This window comes from Quercus robur, chromosome 2 (assembly GCF_932294415.1).
Source record: "Quercus robur chromosome 2, dhQueRobu3.1, whole genome shotgun sequence".
NCBI lineage: Eukaryota > Viridiplantae > Streptophyta > Magnoliopsida > Fagales > Fagaceae > Quercus > Quercus robur.
In genome coordinates, this window is record NC_065535.1 from 17,164,688 (window position 1) to 17,185,267 (window position 20,580).

The 20,580-nt window shown below is 36.6% G+C and overlaps 1 protein-coding gene across 1 annotated transcript; it reads right to left on the reverse strand.

Annotated features, from left to right (window-relative positions):
• Positions 1-1,457: 1,457 nt before the first annotated feature.
• Positions 1,458-18,582, reverse strand: LOC126712694 (chaperone protein dnaJ 10-like). Its single transcript, XM_050412136.1, has 10 exons — positions 18,282-18,582; positions 17,376-17,435; positions 8,889-8,971; positions 8,568-8,727; positions 4,939-5,065; positions 4,173-4,331; positions 3,442-3,620; positions 3,266-3,346; positions 3,011-3,169; positions 1,458-1,979 (listed from the first exon to the last, which is right to left on the reverse strand). Exons 1-10 carry the CDS (start codon positions 18,366-18,368, stop codon positions 1,881-1,883), a joined length of 1,194 nt encoding a protein of 397 aa, XP_050268093.1. The 5' UTR covers positions 18,369-18,582; the 3' UTR covers positions 1,458-1,880.
• Positions 18,583-20,580: the final 1,998 nt, after the last annotated feature.

Genomic DNA, 20,580 nt, shown 5'->3' on the forward strand with positions numbered 1-20,580 from the left:
AAGTTTTTCATATTTAGATGCATATTTTCTAGTAGACATTTCTAATCAAACAATATATTTATAAAGACTAAAATAAAAAATAACTTTTAAGTGTAGAGCAAATGAGAAATAGAATCTGATTGATATAAAAAGTATTGTTGTAGTTTTACTGAACAATAACAAGTTTTTAGCAATCTCAACCTATATAAATAAATACTTATTCATTATATTATCAATAACTAGAATATATATATATATATATATATATATATATAAACACAAGATTAAAATTAAATAAAAAATTAAAAAAATTAAGCACAGCCATAACAAAAGTACAAGCCTAGCCAAGATGGCCACACAAGTCTTATTAATAAGACCCACCCACCAAAAACATAAAACAAATCCTATTACACCTATAACCCCAAAAAAAAAAAAAAATTGAAGGCCCAAACGTCCAACCATAACTCAATATAAACAGGCACAGTCTTAACAAATAAAAAGTAGAGAAAGCCAAGCCTTATACCTCAAAAGTCAAAATCAAAATCAAAACGCATCTACAACCAAAAAAAAAAAAAAAAAAGGCAGTTGGCAATCCTCACTCCTCAGTTCAGAGTTTTCATATCAAATGTGATCAAATAATTTAGATCGGAGGAAGCTTAAGCCAGGCAACCAACAACAGTGGAGAGAAAGAATGAGAGAGGTAGAGAGCAAGAGCTAAGAAAAAGAAGCAGAGCAAGAATGAGAAAGAGAAACATTAAAATTTTTAGGGATTTGAGGTTTTTATTTGTTTTGATTGGTGATTGTTTTGTGGTTAATTTCTTAGACCGGATTTGTAATTTATCTTGTTGAATTTTGGTTTGTATAGAGGATAATGATGTTGTTTTTGGGACAATTGATTTTATTTAGACCAAAGAATTTTTTTGTGCTACTAATGTTTAACCGGATATATCAAAATTTTTGTTTTTCGGCCAAAAAGATGTGCCAAATTTTTTTAGATTCATCTAAAACTAATTTTTTTCCCCCTACTATGGTACTACCCATTCTTTTTTAAAATTTTGTGGCCCCCCTTCCACTTGGGGGCCTTGGACAATTGCCTAATTGGCCTAGTGGGTTGGCGAACTAAGTTATTTATGAATAACTTGGACTTGGATCCATAATAGATTTGTTTATGTTCATTTATTTAATAAACCAACAAATCTCAAGCCTTGATTTAACCTCGACTATTTAATGAGTCCAACTCAAACATAATAATGTTTTTATGTTCAAAATTTTTAAATTGTACCTTTTAGGTATACTTATATTTTATTAAATATTTCATCGGTCTCAAATTGTTAAAGCCTCTGTTCCATTTTGAGATATCCCAAAAATGAAGTCCTTATAAAGTCAATAAATGAATTTTCTAACAAATTCTTTGATTTATTTAAAAAGTCAATACATCTCTCCAATTTCAGAAAAGCAAGACAACTTTAAGCACCACATTGATTTATAAAAAGGCAAGAGTCGTTTATGATTTCTTAATTTCTTTGTCTAAATCGTCGGGTAATACATTGATCTACAAATGACTAAAATAAATATTAAGCAAAGCAACATCTTTGAAACTAAAATTGAAACTGTGACACCAAAATACAAGAATGCCACTCCATCAAAAAACATCATTCACATTAAAGTGGCAGCCAATCGCAGCCAGCAGTGACAATGAAAAACTACCTTCTACAACCATCTCCTCCCTCACGTTCTTAATTATTTGTCTTCCATAGATACATGACAGCACGCCTGCTCAGCCAGAAGCGGGATATGCTTTTTGGCACAATCATCTACTCATACAATCACAACATTGATACACATGATAGGGTATTTATACACGACAAGCACTTCAAACGAGATATCAAACCTTTCCATCCTCAATCCTTGCCAGTTGAAGGGTGTCTTAGCGCACCAGGTGGTGCTGCTGGCATTGGGAACCGTGAGTCTCCAACGTTTGGGGTCTGCACATAGGGGCTCTAGCACGTCCAATTGTTTCAAAAGCAAAAGAGAGGATAATTAGGTGATACAGATTAAGACAAGAGTGGATGCACAAGGGTTTTCATCTTAAAGAATTAAGTTAATTGACACCATCTTTGACAAAATTATGATATTGTGTGTTCAATCATATGATCTAAAATCATCATCATTTTCAATTTGTTTATTGTGTGTTCAATCATGATCTAAAATCACCGTCATTTTCAATTTGTTTAGCTTTGGCAATCATTATGTTCCTAATAAACAAAAAGCTCTTTGTTTCTTGTTGTAGTCTCCATGACTTCAGAGCATAGAGTCCTTTTTTCTTTTTTTTTGGTATGATACACAGAGTGGGTTTTAAACCCACAGTCTAACCCTCCATCTTGATCTTGCAAAAGGAGGAGATGTCATTTGAGCTAGAACTCATTGGCATAGAGTCTATATTTTCTACCATAGAGAGCTTATCAATTGCCTGAGTTCAATTTCTTTCTCTTGGTAGTCTCATTAAGAAACAAATTGGACAGCTAACTACTAAAATAACAGAAGTTTATGCACCAAGAATTCTGCCTACTTGATGGGGAGCAACGTCAGATTCTGTAATCTTCTAAATTCCTGAAATTCTATTTCTTTTTCTCTTGGTAGTCTCATTAAGAAACAAATTGGACAGCTATCTACTAAAATAACAGAAGTTTATGCACCAAGAATTCTGCCTACTTGATGGGGAGCAACATCAGATTCTGTAATCTTCAAAATTCCTGAGATTTTATCCTCTTGATTTTGCATCAGAATCAGTTAACCTTGATTATAACTTCTCATTTATTTGTTTTCTCATATGCTACACAAGTTAACATCCTCTGATATTCAAAAGTTGAAAAGATATTTCATGAAATTCTACAAGAAAAACCATAGAAATATATATATATATTTTTTTCCATAGTTACTATAAGTCGGTCTTATTTGGCACTGAGCCTGAATTGTATTGTATTCATTAAAAAAATTTGAATGAGCTTAGTTGTGGGAGAAAGAAAGATACCGGTGATGATATTGTGGAATAAGATGACTCTTCCGCATTTGAAGATTTTGGTGATGTACTGGGAGAAGTAGCATCACAACCTGTTTCGCTTCCATTCAATTTATGTACTGTACCAGGTGGCACATTTTCACTCTCATTCCCATTGGTTAATTTAACCCTCTATAAATGATACCACAGCTTCTGTTAGCCATCTAATATAAGAATTTTGATAATAACCACATGAAATTATGGAAAAAAGGCACCACAAAAAAATACCTGGAAGATTTTACCAAGAGTTTTCAACCCCTTAGCTCGTGCACGGAGCTCCTCCTTCTTGGCAATGCTGTCTTGAAGAACCTAAGATAAAAAATGTACAGATTACACAAAACAAACTTCAACCCAGCATCTCGGTGTCAGCCAATTGCCAAAAATAACAAGGATAGAAAAACAACCATCTGACAAACGCGGGAAAGAGTGGCCTCAATATCAGCTACATTCAGCTTCCACAGGGAATCAATCATCAATTTTTTGTGTGACTGTAAGTATTCTTCAAGCTCTTCCTCAGAATAGTTTCCTTCTGCACTGAGTTGCTTTTTCATGTCCTCCTGCAGCTGAATTAAAGCAATTGCACCTAGAGCCACCAGCAAGAAACAACAATTCATCAGCATATACAAATATTTCCCTAGGTATAGTGATCCTAATGCACAATCAAGCACATACACACAGACTAATAGAGTTACCAAGGCATTCTAACAAGGCCCAGATGTAGGGTTTTTCAAGAACAAATAGTAATCATAAGTAAAAATAATGCTAATCTAATGGTTCAACCTTTAGCCTATGTCCACAGAAGGAAAATTTAATTGATTTCAATTGATCAACTAATATATTTCCGAAAAGTCGAAAAACTAAGTGATTGGGGTTTTGTGAAATCTTCTAAAATATTAATGGGTAAAAGGATTGGAGTTGGTTGAATGTATTTACCAAAATAACCTAATCCTTTTTTACTAAGACCCGCATAGAAATATGCTATGGATTGGGCCACATACATTCAGGTCAGATTAGATTTGCCCAGGCTCCCCAGTGAGTATGACAGAAGGATCAAGTCAAAGGATAGAACTCAAGACACCATCACACGACATTTAGACATGGCTATTGGCTATAAAAGCCAGCAATATATACTAACCTGTTGCTGCTGTTACTTGGGACTTAATAAAATGCCCTTTGTTTCTAAACCATTCAGCAATAAATGGCACACCCAAATATATAGCTTTCTTCCCTAGCTCTTTAGCTCCCTGCCTTGCATATATATAGCCAATTGTACTCAACATATCAACACCATAAGCTGTAGGAAACAGAAAATACAATGAATCAGGAAGAACCCTTTTTAGTTGTAACAAAAAAGATTAAAAAAATGCTATATAACAATTTGTAGAAACCAGACAACAAAATGAATCAGAAAGAACCCTATGCAATTGCATCAATAAAGATATAAAAATTAAATACAATGAACAAGGAAGTATATCCTCAAATTGATCTTATCCATATGTACCCTATGCCAATGCGAGAATCGCTTGCTGATATTAAAAGCTTGCAGAAAAACCTCCTTTCAAAGTTAACCAACAGGCCAACAATCTAGCATATATATAGATTAATTATGCAGATACTCAAATACATGACAGATGTAATTTTTTTTAATGGCACCTCTTCGCCTTGCAAGTCCTAGGTGGAGGTTGAGGTCGTGGATTCAAGACACGTTAGGTGCGTAACTTTAATATGTGTGTGTGTGTGTATATTCACAATGAATGCACACCTGACTTAACCTATGGATAAAATTACCCAATATACCTAGTTGACTTGCAAGTTATCAAATAGCATAATGTAGCATCATAAATAAAGACCAGCACTTGCACTAACAAAGTACCCATCAGAAGAATAAAGGCAAGGATTACCTGCATTGGATAGCCTTGTCACTTCAGCTTCAGCATGTCTGACAAACTCCACTTTGTCTTCTTCATATTTTTTTAGTCGATCTTTCAGTATTTGTGCAAGCTTTTCTTCTCTTTCCTTCTGAACAACCTATAGAAATGAAAATTTTGGGAAAATAATCCAAATGAAGATCAGGCTTTGTAATTTGCATATCTAAAATTGAACAGCCATAAAACAAACAGCTCTTTAAGTGTTTTTTTCTTTGGGGGGAAGGGGGGGGGGGGGGGGGTGTTGTGGGGGTAGAAAATTCACACACACATTGGACCAGGACCCATGACCTCACCAACAACCCCTGATAAATTACCAGTTATCCCAATTTTTTTTTTTTTTTTTTTAACCAAATGGTGAATTTAATCATTTAATCTAATATTCCCTTCCTTCACATGTGGGCCTAAACTTCCCTTATTAAGTGGGGCTCAACATATGAAAATTTTTTATAATGGGAGGTAAGGTGGAGACAAGATTTAAACCTAGGACCTTTTGCTCTAATACCACAATAAATTAAAGGTTGTCCCAAAATTTTAAGTTGTTAGAAAATGGTAAATTTAATCATTTAATCTAACAACACCCGTTATAATGAAGGGTGCAAGTGTTGTATGGTAGAAGGCCCCTCGGCCTCTAGATGTACAAATTTCAAGAAACCAAATGAAAACCTTCAATGAACATATATCATATACCAACACATAAGGGAAACAAGGGTTCCAAACATTTTACTTTTTAGGAAGTTTTTTTTGGGTGGGGGTGGGGTTGAACCTTTTAGGAGACCTATTGCATTGTTCTCCACAAAACCGTTACTCTAATGCAAACATCAAAGGAAGTTGTCAGCTCTAAAATGTTCCCCAGGCATGTGATTACACATACACATTAATTAAAGGAGAACATACAAGGAAAGGAATCATGTAACTGCATGTCTCTAAACCAATTACCATTTAACAAAAACTAAATGAAAAAACACATTGAAGAAAGAAAAAAAAATATTAAAACTTATATATATATATATATATATATATATTCATGCCACCAATCTGATAGAGTTCTTTTACAGAAATCTAAAAGGTACAAAATTGAGAATTCCAATACTATCCAACAGACATTAAAGGACTTTAATAGGAGAAAATTGCCTTACTTTATTACCCGATGAGGACAAGGAAGAGCTCAAGGAAAAAAAAAAATTAAATATACAAAGATTCAAGAATTGTGGTCTAGTTTTGATGTCGGACCTTCTTAGCACCTTTGATAGGTCATTTTAGTTATTAGTATTGAGTCTTTTAGGTTGAGAAGCTGTTGGATCAATTTTAATTAAGTTCTATTAGAATAAGGGCAATTTGGTAATTTCCAGAAATTTGGAATGGGCTGTCCTTGGCAGTATCAAAGGCCCTTGAGTCTTATTTTATGTTTACGTATTATTAAGCCTTTTATTTAATTATTATTAGTATTCCTATTAATTCTAGGAATAGGTTATTTAGAGTCCAAGCCCTACTAGGAAAAGGATAACTATAGCCTCTATATAAAGGCTCTTTTGTAGTCATGTTATTTGATAATATATTGTGATTGATTAATAAAATTCAGCAGCTTATTTTAAGCTTAGGTGTGATGCTTAGGAAGACCTAGGTGTGATTGCCTAGTGTTTTATTTATGTTATTTTCTGTTTATCCCCTGTTTCAGCCCCAAACAGCAGTCAACATTCATTCTTTGCTAACCTAAACTCTAAAACATCAATACTTATTCAAGAATTCATCAAGAAACCTAGTATAGTGCTGAACTTCTTAACGGTCCTGCATCATTACCCCAACCAAACCCATGTCTTTCTTCTCTATCCTTTTTTATGTTAAGTAGCAATTAGCATAATCCCCAAAAGGAACAAGAAGATGCTAGAAGAGGACAATAATTATTGGGATCATCAATGCATGGCAGCCTTACGACCTGTATAGGGACATAATGGCATATGTTTGCTGCTACAGCAACCTCAATTGGGTATTGGTTCAAATCCTCAGGGTGTTTTATTAAAGAGAGAAACCCAGCCTTACGATTCACCACAAGTCCAACTTCAAGAACACCCAAAGGAATCCATTATATGGACAATGGAGACCACAAAGGAGAAAACTGAGCATAAGGTTAATCATTTTAATGTTACTACTATAGATAAATTCAAGAAGGAATTCAAGTTGAAAATTCCTCTAGTCATTGATTTCATCATTCAGATAAATTTAATAATAGGGTGGGAAAGAAAACTTTGTCATCCTTAATGTTTCTGACTGTGATTGAAGAGTTGGTGCAATTTTCAAGTTTGAAGGTTCTTATACCCTAAACAATTTAAAAATCGAGGTCTAGTTTTTTTTTTTTTTTTCCAAATGAGGGAGAATGATGCAGCTATGAAAGATTGATGATTTGATATTACTTTGCAAATTTGCCCATTCAAGAATTATTTTATGGAGTCTACATGTGAAGTCCAATTGAAGTAAAAGTTGTTTGGTTTTAAAGGTGTATGAGTCTTTTAGAGTTAAAACAGTTTTTTATTTGGGTTTTTATTATTAGTATGATCAGTATTGTAGTCAAGGGCAAATCAGTAATTTCAAAAATTATTGAGAATTATAGATATCATGATCGTTTAATTGAGTCTAGGATTGTCTACAAGACCTTAGGTTTTATTTTCTTTGAGTCCAAATTAGTCTTTTATCAGGTTTTAGTATACTAGTTAAATTAACAGCCCTAGTACTACTAGTACAAAAAAGTGTATCATACCTATTTGTGTTCAATGTATTCAAAGAGAAGTTGATTAATAAAATTATTGAGAGTTTTGAACATAGAAGCATGTTGGTGTTTGTGTGTTCCTTCCTCCATTTCTCCTTTCTTTTCTTCTTCTTCTTCTCTTTCTTGTGTGATTGTTCACAGTACTGTACAGCCCCTGAACACAATAAAAACCTCTCTTTTTCTTCTTCCTTACAAACCCAAATCAGGCCTTTTCTTTTACCCATTAAAACTGTAAACCCCACACACTTTCTTCTTCCAAATAGCCTCAAATAACTCGTCAAACCACCTTTTAATTCTTAACAAAACTCCATAACCCTTATTTCAACATCTCTAAATCCTATTTCCATATATCCTCCTAATCCTAATCCCATTACAACCACACCTAGACAAATTCTCCCAATTTATCCTACATCAACTACCCTTGAATAACATAAAATATACCATATTAATACCACCATATGGTGTAAATGAATAGTACTTAAGCTTTTTTCCCCTCTCCAGATCTTATCCTGCATCAATCACCTTCGTGATGCATAACTAATGGGGTTGATCACAAGCACAAAACAAATTTAACCATATTTTATTCATAGATTTATGTCAAACACCATCAGTTTTGAAAGTAAATCACTGTTACTAGCTTTCAAACTCTCTTTCCCTTCTTTTTGTTAAACCATTTTCAAGCCAGTTGCTATTATAGACCTAACTTTATGTTTCTGAAAGAGTAACAAGATCTTAGAAACAGGCACAAAATAGAAAAGAAGTGCATAAAGTCCTGTAAAAAAATGTTAAAGAGTTTTAGTATCAAACTGTTCACAAGCACAAGATCTTAGTGAAATCATACTCTCATTTTCTCTTGCAATTTTTTAGTATCTAACTGTTCCCCTTCCGTGAATATGTCTTGTGAAGCCATTGATGCCATGGCAAGCTGACCTATGTATTCCTCAAAAAGCTCACTGCCAAAAAGCATTGCAAAGATTGCAGCAGGATCGATAATTGTATCACTGCAATAAGAAGGAAGCATGCAATTCATATCAGAAAAAAATATATATAATAAATTTTGACAAGAACTTCTATTAAAATCTATGTGTATATCGTACAAAGAGTCAGACACCCTATCAACCTTGAAATTTATCTATTAATAAATTAAGAACAAGAAACTAACGTTGAGATTCCTGATTTCCCGTAAGTGTCATACGCTTGCCGTTGGCTGGGATCACTCAGGACTTGGTATGCCTCACCCAATACCTGAATCCAAATAAATGACATACAAAATATAACTAATGGTTCAAAATAATAACTAAACACATACTCAGATTGTAACAATTCCATTTCCTAACGTTCCTTATGAGAATCCATTTTGGATCAATATTACAATTTTAGTTATTTGTTAATGAGCTTTAGTTCAAATGCTACTTCACAAATCAACTGTGGATGGGATTTGCTTGTAGAATGTTAAGCGAATTGAGAGGCCCAGCTACCTCAAATTAGTGAGAAAGTTTGTTCCCGGTTAATCTTTACTTCTGTTTTAGATCGTTATGGGTGGATTTCGCAGTTTTTTTATTGAATCAAAGTTGTTTCAATTGGTGGTTGAGGAAGGGGGGAACTTTTTCTCCCTTAAGATTTTTGAAAGGGGGAAGTATTTCATGCAATCAGTTTTTATGGGTAGGAATGCAGCACGATGGTTAATGCAAAGCTTGGAACACACGGTGATTGGGGTTAACCCCAAACATTTCTTCACGCTCAAGGAAGGAGACACTGCATACACAGTGCAATGGGGCTCTAACTCATTTGGGCAATATTTGTTAGTAACAGAGTTAAAAGTTGGCGGGATGAGAAGGTCGATCATTATTCTGGCAGGCAAGGCACAACAAGGTTGGAGGGCCTTTGGAATTGAATTAAGGAGAATGTTGGATCCTTCTCATTATGCGTTGGGTGGTCCAAAAGCTTTACCGTCCAAGTCTAAGTTGGGTTCAGAGATTCACCCTTCTCGGTCCTTTGTTCAAACGGTAAAAGCGACTGTACAAGTGAGGAAGCATTTGCACCAGCCCTCCATTAGAGAGACAGAGAAGATTCAAGTAGTGGAGAACACAATGCAGCCTCCGAGAGACGAAGCTGGGATTTAGGTGGTGCCTGTTGAAGTTCCAGCAGTTAATGCTATACCAATTGCCGTGGGTGGTGTGGAGGGGAGTCACCGGGGTATTAATGGAGTTGCTAAGAGTAAGGAGAATATCCCGGAACAAAATAAATTCAGATTGAATAATTTGAATTTGAAAGATGTTGATTCTGGTAGGGAGCATCAATTTAGGAGGTCTAGCTAGTTAGGGAAAGGTTTGATTGTGGAAGTAAATGAATTTGGTAAGAGGCGGGTATCTTGGCAACGTTATAGGGGTGATAAGCAAGCTGGAAAGTGGGTGGCATGTGAGGATAATTCTGCCCAGGCTGTTGTTAAGGGAATGGACAATGGACCTTCTGAGGCTCATGCACCTTGGTTGGGTAATGTTAAGGGTTGGCCAGGCCCACTGTTGACAAGCCCATTTGTTTTTGAGGCAGGTACTTGCTCCAAGCAGTCCCAAAATAAACCCAGCCCAGGTATTACGGGCCCAATTGTTGACAATGGGAATTTAGAGTCAAGCTCCTCAGGCCCGAGCTCAATCTCGTCTGGTGCGAGTCATAAGGTGCTCCCCGCGAGCTCACTGGGTGATTCTCTACCACCAAGGGCGACGGCGATGGCTCCGATGGTCACCTTGGGCTCAAATTCCTCCATATCGGCACCAGAAGTTCCAAGTGGGAGTGGTTTTAGCAACCAGGTGAGCCTGAGCTGGCATACCCAGTCCCTCACCTTGCCGATATTGACAGCGGAAGTGGTCCAGGCTGCATGCGAGCTGGGTTCGTCTCCCTTAGATCCGATATGTTCATCGTTGGAGCCGGTGGGGATGAAGGTGCAGTCATCAGGGGATCCGATAGATATTCCAGTGGAGAAGTCGTCATCTCCAGCGGCGACGAAGGATGAGGATGAGGAATTGTTGGGTCCGGAGGTAAGGGCGACAGTGCATGAGGGTTCTGATTATAAAGTGGTATTTAGTTCTTCTCCCACTATTAGGGAATTGGTCAGTGATTTGGATAAATCATGGGGTAATTCCAAAGAGTGGATGCTACAATTGAGGGATGGTCGACAAATAGTGATTCCGCTATCTCTATATCGATCTCCAGAGAGTGTGTCGGATTGCTCAGTGTTGAGACTGTAACAGGTAATGATTCTTTTATCAATGAAGGTCAGATGGTTAGCTGGGCAGAGGACTGTGATGGGTTAGTTGATTCTTTGTCTATTGTTACTGAGGCAGAGGAGGAGTTGTGGGATTTTGATGAGAGGTCGATGACTTGGGAGTGTAGTGGCAAGCCTTTAGTTGTGGTTCCTTTGGCCACAGAAGTTCCTTTGGAGCTGGAGTGTAGTTCTGAGCTGGGGGTTGGGTGTAAGGAGTCGGTTGATGGTAATAATTTATCACAATGGATAACAAATCAGATTAAGGCCTTTAGAAAATCAGTGGGCACTTCTTTGGAAGGTTTTGAGGAGCAAATTACGGGATTGTTGCTAGCTATAGAGGCTAGGAAAAAGAGTAAAAAGCTTAAAGCAGTAGATGATCAAATGAAGCACGGCAAGTCGGGGCAGAAAGGTCAGCGGGAGTTGAAAAATTTATTGACCTCTATGAATGTCGAGGTTGGTTCAACGAAATCAAGGAATGTAAGTAAGGAGCGGGCTGTGGTGGTTCATCAATGAATTTGAAGATTATTTCTTGGAATGTTCGAGGGCTGAATGATAGGGATAAAAGGCTTCGGGTTCGTAGTATGGTTAGGAGATGGGGGCCAGATGTTATTTGTCTTTAAGAAACTAAAATGGAGTTGATAACTAGAGCTGTGATTCGCAGTTTGTGGAGGGGTCAACATGTTGATTGGTCTTATTTAGGCTCTTGTGGAGCTTCTGGAGGGGTGCTTCTGATGTGGGATACACGGGTTGTGAATAAAGTGGAGGAAGCTGTGGGGTGATTTTCGATTTCTTGTAGATTTACAAGTGTGTCAGATCAGTATGTCTGGGCGTTTTCTGGCATTTATGGTCCTAATTCTATGAGAGACAGAAGGTTATTATGGGAGGAATTAGTTGGTTTGAACAGTTGGTAGAATGTTCCATGGTGTGTGGGTGGTGACTTTAATGTGGTAAGGTTTCCTTCCGAGCGCTCTAGTTCTACCTCTTTTACTGTTGCTATGCGGGAGTTTTCTAGTTTTATTTTTGAGCAAGGCCTCATTGATATTCCGCTACAAGGGGGATCTTTCACTTGGTCTAATTCTCATGAAGTTGTTTCGAAGGCTAGACTGGACAAATTTTTGTTTTCTGCAGATTGGGAGGATAAGTTTCCTTCTGTCTCTCAACAACACTTGCCTAGGCTGTTATCTGATCACTTCCCGATTGTTCTTGAGGGGGGTTCATTTCAAAGAGGTAGGAGGCCGTTTAGATTTGAGAATATGTGGCTTAAAGATGAGGGTTTTGTGGAGAGGGTGCAATCTTGGTGGGATTCTTATAATGTACTAGGAGCTCCGAGTTTTGTTTTGGCCAATAAATTGAAGCTCTTGAAAAATGATTTGAAGAAATGGAATGTGGAGGTTTTTGGAAATGTTGAAGATCAGATGAGAAAATTGTGGCAAGAGCTTAGTGATTTAGAGATTATTAAGGATAGTCAAGCTTTATTGGAGGAGGAAAGGATGGAGTTGGAGAGAGTTCGAGGTGAATTAGAAAAAGTTACTTTGATGGAGGAAATCTGTTGGAGCCAGAAGTCTAGAGTCCTTTGTATTAGAGAAGGAGACAGGAATACTAGATTCTTTCATCGTATAGCTAACTCACACAGAAGATTTAATTCCATTGATAGGCTTATGGTGGATGGAGAATTGTCTTCAGATCCAGAGGTTATAGCAGGTTGTATTTCTCATTTTTATAGGCAGCTATATGCTGAAACGGTGACTCATAGACCTTTATTAGATGATGTGGAGTTCTCTTGTATCTCGGAGGAAGATGTACGTTGGCTAGATAGGCCATTTGATGAGAAGGAGGTGTTTGGGGTGATTAGTGATTTTAAGGGTGATAAGGCTCCTAGTCCGGATGGCTTTTCTATGGCGTTCTTTCAGGCTTGCTGGTGTTTTTTGAAGGCTGAAATTATGGCAGTGTTTCAAAATTTTCATACTCAGGCTGTGTTTGAGAAGAGCCTTAATGCTTATTTTCTTGCTCTTATTCCCAAAAAGGTGGATGCTGTGGAGATCAAAGATTTTCGGCCTATTAGCTTAGTTGGTGGGATTTATAAGATTATTTCTAAGGTGTTGGCCAATCGTCTTAGAAGGGTGGCTCATGGGCTTATTTCAGATTCTCAGAATGCATTTGTGAAAGGTAGACAGATATTGGACTCTTTTTTAATTGCTTCAGAATGTATTGATAGTATTCCAGGAGTGTTGTGTAAGTTGGATGTGGAGAAGGCTTATGACCATGTGAGTTGGGGTTTTTTAATGTATATGCTTCAGCGATGTGGGTTTTCAGAGAAATGGAGAAAATGGGTAATGTGTTGCATCTCTATTGTTAAATTCTCCATTCTGATCAATGATAATCCTTCTGATTTCTTTGGTAGTTCTAGGGGGATTCAGCAAGGGGACCCCTTGTCTCCGTTGCTATTTGATATTCTTATGGAGGGATTGAGTCGTATGTTGGATGTGGCTGCTACTAATAGTCAATTCTCAGGCTTCTCTGTAGGTAATACGGCTGGTAACTCGGTGATAGTGTCTCATCTTTTATTTGCTAATGACACTCTTATTTTTTGTGATGTTGATCCTACGCAAATAGCTAGTTTGAGAGCAATTCTGGCCAGATTTGAGGAGGTCTCAGGTTTAAGGATTAATTTGGGGAAATCTGAGTTGGTTCCTATAGGGGTGGTGCACAATATGGATGTTCTGGTGGGGATGTTGGGTTGTCGGCAATCCTCTCTTCCATTGAGATATTTAGGGCTACCGTTAGGAGCTAAATTTAAGGAGTTGTCAGTTTGGAATCCTATTTTGGAGAAGATGGAAAAGAGATTAGCAGGGTGGAAGAGGTTGTATCTATCTAAGGGGGGTAAGGTAACTCTTATTAAAAGTACTCTTTCCTCCTTACCTACATACTTCCTTTCCCTTCTGTCTTTACCTGGGAAGGTGGCTAATCATATGGAGAAGTTACAACGAGACTTTCTGTGGAGTAGTATTAATGGTGAACCTAAATTACACCTAGTCAGTTGGGCTCAGGTTTGTAAGCCGCTACAGGTTGGAGGGTTGGGTATTAGACGATTGAGGAGTTTTAATTCTGCCTTGTTAGGAAAATGGTTATGGAGGTATGGCATGGAGACCGAAGCTCTATGGAGGAGGGTTATTGAGGTGAAATATGGGAATGATTGGGGTGGTTGGTGCACGAAAAAGGTGACCAGTGCTTATGGTGCTAGTTTGTGGAGACATATTAGGAGTGGTTGGATGAGTTTTTCTAAGCACCTTTTGTATGATGTGGGGGAGGGTACTAGAGTGAAGTTTTGGAAGCATGTGTGGTGTGGTGATTGTACTCTCCAAGAGGCTTTTCCAGAACTTTATTGTATTAGTAGGACAAAGGATTCTTCAGTAGCGGAGGTTATGTGTTGGTCTGGTGGGAGGATTCATTGGGATGCTAAATTCCGTCGTCCTCCACAGGATTGGGAACAAGAATCCTTTGATATGTTTATGGATATGGTCTACTCTACGACGGTACGAGGATTGGGTCCAGATTGGGTTTGTTGGAAGCCAGCAAGGAGTAGAGGTTTTGAGGTTAGAGGATTCTATCTTTCTTTCTACCCTCCTACCATCTTATCCTTCCGTTGGAAAATGATTTGGAAATCGAAGGTTCCTCCAAGGGTAGCTTTCTTTTCATGGTCTGCTTCCTTAGGTAAGATTTTAACAACAGATAACCTTCGCAAACGACGTGTGCTAGTTCTTGATTGGTGCTATATGTGTAAGAAGTGTGGGGAGTTAGTTGATCATCTTCTTCTTCATTGCCCCGTTGCTTGTGAGTTGTGGTTGTTGGTGTTTTGTTTGTTTGGAATTCATTGGGTTATGCCTCAGAAGGTTATTGAGTTGTTTGAGTCTTGGCAGGGTAAGTTTGGACGGCATAGAAATATAGAGTTGTGGAGAATTGTACCTCATTGCTTGTTATGGTGTATTTGGCGCGAAAGAAATGCTAGAAGCTTTGAGGGATGTGAACGCTTTATGTTAGAGATTAAGTCTCTTTTTTTACACACTCTCTTAGATTGGAGTGTGGTCTTTTGTCATTTTTCTTGTTCTTCCCTTCCTGTTTTACTTGATCGTTGTAATCTTGGTTATTGATTTATGCCCCCATAGTACATTCCCAATGTACTCGGGTTGGCTGTTTTTGTTTTTTAATAAAATTTTCGTTACTTATCAAAAAAAAAAAAATAATGTAACTCTTTTAAACTTTAGTCATATGAAGATTGAGAAAGTCCAATTGAGCTAAACAAACTCCAAAGGTCCAAGGCCTAATATAGCATTCTTACCAAACTTTAAGTTTTTCTTTTTATATACACATGAGCATGGAACCTAAAGAAATGCATGTATTGACAGTCCCAAATGCCAAGAAGTTGAATGACATTTCCCAAGATGCTAACAAATATTTAAAATTAATTTTTGTGATTAAGGAGACATTAAGTTGTAGCATTCCACAACCATGGTAGAGACCTAAAACACACCCTAAACTTTACACAAGCATAAAAACAAGGTCTCAATTCCAAATTTTCATATTCTCTTCCCATGATAGTTGAAAACACACATAGTAAATACCTAAAATTCTACAATACTTGACTGATGCTAAATTGAAGGCAATTTAAAATGCCTAGAGGCATTAATATATATATATATAGACACGCATATACAAAATGGTGCTGTCTTGTTTGGCATAGAAAACATGAGCCAGGGCAGTTTGTTAGACATGCATCCACGAGCCAAGGCAGTCAAATTTGTGCTTTAGCTCGTGAGACGTAAGCCTAATTGGAATAAATTTTTCAATTCTCTTTGATTTCAAAATGTTGGGTGTACGTCTGTGCACAATTCTCATATAAATTACTTAATATATTGATAATCACTTTATTAATGGTAAGCATACTCTTAGCAGAAGTTTCAGAAATATGAAAAGTTAACATGATATATATATATATATATATATATAAGTCCAAATGATTTATACTAAATTAAGCAATGCTGATTATCTTTCTTCTGATTTAACTTTACAAAATTCAAATTAAAAGTCTCACACAGTATTATTATCTTTTGAGGGATAAGGGGACCAACATGCATGATGATCTCAGGAGACTTTTTTTTAGTAACAATAACAACAACAAAATAAAAGAAAATAATACTGTATTAAAAGGCTACAAAACTCATGTCCTTAACTACCAACCATACAAGTAGGTGGAAGAAATCAAGACTATTCATTGAAGTGACAATCTTTATGCTAAAATAGATTTATATTAGTGTATGCTCTTGATTTTTATAGTTAATTTGTTCATCTATTTAAAACCAGACTCTTGATTTCAGAGAGGTTGAGCTTATGATTGTCCGATGGTGCAGACCAAAAAAAGTAACTTGGCTTATTTGGAGAGCTTGGCATAACTAACATTAGGTCAGTGACAACACCAAGTTGTACCAAAATATGTTTAAACTTCACTATAGTATTCTCTTGATTTCAATAGTTAATTTATTTGTTTCTTTAAAAGTAGACTTGATCTCAGCAAGGTTGAGCTTATGATTGTTTGATGGTGCTGACTAAACGAAAGTAACTCAGCTTATTTTACAGAGGTTGGCATAACTAACATTAGGTCAATGCCAACACCAAGATGTTCTAAAATATGTTTAAACTTCACTATGCTTGTTATATGAAAAGAGATAAAGATGGTTCTAATTGATGTACTTTGCTTTGTGGGATGATCATTGTCGAAGTTTGAAAGCCATAGCATTCAAACTCCACAACATAGTACGCTTTCTAGTTCTTGTTAATCTTTTTTTGTAAGTACAAAAAACATTCTAAAACGATGGTAACTCTCTCTCTCCCACACACACACACACACACACACACACACACACACCCTTTGGATCATGAACCCATGACCTTACCCTTCTTCCCCTTATTGGGATGAGAAAGTGCCAGTTCAGATAGAGATCATTGGTGAAATTTTCCCTCTACAGAACATTCATGTCATCAAATGATTTGGACCCTTTATTTATTATATATCATTTTATTGGAGAAATGGGTATTTCAACACCCCCTCCCGCCTTCTACCTAAATCAATACTTACAAATAATAAGAAGAAGAATTATTTGGATTGAAAGAAAGGAATAAAAGAAGAAACCGATATTGCTGAGGATCATTTGTTTGCTCAGGAGAGGCTGAGATTATGAATAAAAAGAACTGTGTTTGGTTCGATAAGAAATCATTGAATTTTGGAATCTGTTCAGACACAAGCTTTTGTTTCTTGCAGGCATAAGTAACACCACTTGCATCAAACATTTTTGATAAAATAAAATGTTCAATAATGAGTTAGTAAAATCTTGCCTGAAAATTTTGCGCTGCAAGAGGATCATTTGGGTTTTTATCAGGATGAACCTGTCGTGCCTGCAAGCAAGAAAGAAATATGATCCACAAGAGGTACAGAATCCATCCATTTCCGGCCAGTGATCTTTAACCGTTTAACATAGCATGTCATGACTCAATTATCCGCAAGCACACACACACGCATGCATATAGAGCAAGTAATTCATGATGAGATAATTAGTCTAGAGACTAGAGTCACAGCATATGAAAACATCAGATAACACGCTCTTCCAACTGCATTTTTTTGCAACTCTTATACACTTCAACAGTTATGGCCAAATTAATGAAAATATCCCTATCAAGTAAATCGAACATTTTGAACGCATATACATTCCTTTTTCTGCTTTTTGAAACTTGCTGCTGACATATCAAACCATTTTACCAATCAAGCAAGGATGAAAAATTTCAGGCCAAGAAACTAAATAAAATAGAATGAAAAAAGAAAAAAAGAAGAAGAAGAAGAAGAAGTTAATTAAGCTATTAAATTAAATTGCAGTGTTTCACAAGAAAATTAATGAGTCATTAGATCAGATAGTTTAACTGCTACTCCAAGTAATTAAGAAAGCTGGGAAAGAAAATACTTAAAGAACAAGACTTAAAGGGGGAAAGTCAACTCTGGGAACGTTCAAGGAAAACAACTGAGAAATTTTTGGAATACGAAACACCATAGCAGCGTGGATCCATTAAACTAAAAAAAAAAAAAAAAATTAAAATCAAGATTACTTAGACAGCCCTAAAAATTCTATCTGAGAAAAATCGCCGATCGGTAAAAAAGAAATTGGCAAGTGTAAATTGAAATAGCATTACAAAATATGTTAACACTGAAAAAAAGAAGAGGAAGAAGAAGAAAGGAAGAAATGATTTGACCTTAATGTAATAGGCTTTCTTGATTTCGGTCTCGGTAGCGATTGGACTGACTCCAAGCACGTCGTAGTATTCTGTCTCCTTCACCATCTCCGACTTTCTCTCTTTTTTTTTTTTCTTCCGATCTGATCAGATCAGTTTTTGGCTATGGAGTATGGACTAGTATCAAATTTAAATTTCAATTCAAATTTCTATCTGTGTCCTCTCAACTGAGGAACACGGAGTTTCACACAACCCGAACAGAACGTATCTGCGGATAATTTTATATTATTTAAAAATATATAGTAACTAAAAAAGATTTATAGAGAGAGAGAGAGAGAGACAGAGAGAGCGACTGTGAGAATGAGGACGGGAGAAAAATAAATACGCTCCCTCTCACGCTTTTCACGTCCGTAATGTTTCTTTTCACTCCTACGTACTTGTTTTTACTGCTGATAAAAAAAGACTTATTTTCTTGAGAAAAAAAGTTGAATTTGTTTAAAATTTTTGAATGGCTAAACTAGTACCGTACTACAAATTTTTAACAACAAAACGACCCGATTTTCAGGTGGTGTCATTATTAATAGGAACATACGTAATAATTCAAATTCTATAAAAAAAATTAAAATTAAAATAAGCTTTATTGTTATTAATTTTTTTTTAGAGAGTTTCAATTTATGACGTCCACTTATGATAATAGCTTATTATCTTTTTTGAGTGACTGATAATAGCTCATTATCAACAAATCAAGATACTAATAAGTTTTCTGCAATAAAACAAGTTTTATCATCATTCATAAGAGCATCCACATCGGTGGAGGCTTGGAGGTGTGCGCAGGTCGAATTGGGTGGGTAAAGACCAATCCAATCCAGGATTAGCAGGTTGGAAAAATTCCAATTTGTTATTAACCCACCGAAATCTAAAGTCGACAGATTGGTTACAGATTTTGGCGATTTCAACTTAACAAGTTGGGCGGGTTGACATTATTCTTTTGACAAACTAACCAAATTACGAAGTATACGAAGTTAAGAACCACTAAGAGTATTACACATGTAAAACTAACTCTATTATTAGAAACTAAATGACCTTTAGCTTTTCAATTTTATGTTACATGTCATTTTATATTTGTTTGCATCTTCAATGGATTGATTTGAGTTTGTAGGTATAGCTGGCTTTATATGTTGATGGTATACTATAAATTTAACTCCAAACTCATCCATGAGAGTCATCCAAGACAAGAATGGAAAAATGACCTCATGAAAAATGCTCGACCAGATAAGGTCGTCCATCCAAGAAGTTGTTTGGACAACCTCCATACATCCCAAAGCATCTCTCTATATGCTTTGGACGACCTCCATGTTCTTATCGCGAAACACAAATAAAAATCAAGTTCATTACTACAAAATGCTCCCAATGACGGTTATGGAAAATAAGACCAGAAAATATAACTTCCATGGCAGTTACAGCAGTTAACTCCGAATCTTTCGACCTCCACAAATGTGGGGGGGAGTTACAAGACAAGTAACTGCTTCCATATCATTATATAAGCACTTATCCCTAACAAATAAAGGTAAGTTTTTTCCCTTTAACACAAGTCCTAGAAATTTGGAATTCTAGATCTCAAAGAGAGAAACTAACTTCATCATCGGAGGATTTGTGGCTGGTCAACCCTAGTTTCCTTTAATTCTTTGTTTTCCTTTTTTAGGCCCTCCAAATCATTCAAGTCTGAAACATCCAGTCTACTGATTTTCCGAACATCATCAGTTAACGCCATCTGTAGGAACGTTCGATTATCTTACAATTTGTCTTTCTATGACAAAAGGCTGAATGGTTCAAACTAGATCGAAAGCTACTAGCCCAGACCATCAGGAGAGTAGGGATGCTTTAAGCAATCCCCATCACGATTGTCAATCAGCCCCAGTCATGCAACAGTCCTCTATTCAACACATGTAGTCCATGGCAGCCGCCATGGCAGAGTTAACCTGTCAGAATCAGGAATTAACCAGGGAGATTAATTTGAGGAAGCAATGCTACGAGGGGTACACTGAAGGTCAAGCCCAAAATCAAGAAGATAGAGGAAATGTTGAACCTGAAAGCCAGTCAAGGGGTACCATGTCAAGAAGGGTGCCACATTTGGAGAAGGAAATGAACCAGATGGGGAAGGTTATGGGGAAATAAAGGAGAACATAAGAAGGGCAAATCCAGTAGAGGATTTAGTCCACTGAATAGATTCCCCTTTCACGGCTTCCATCAATGATCACCCCTTGCCACCGAAGTTCAAGATTCCTTCATTGGATTCGTACGATGGAACACGTGACTCATT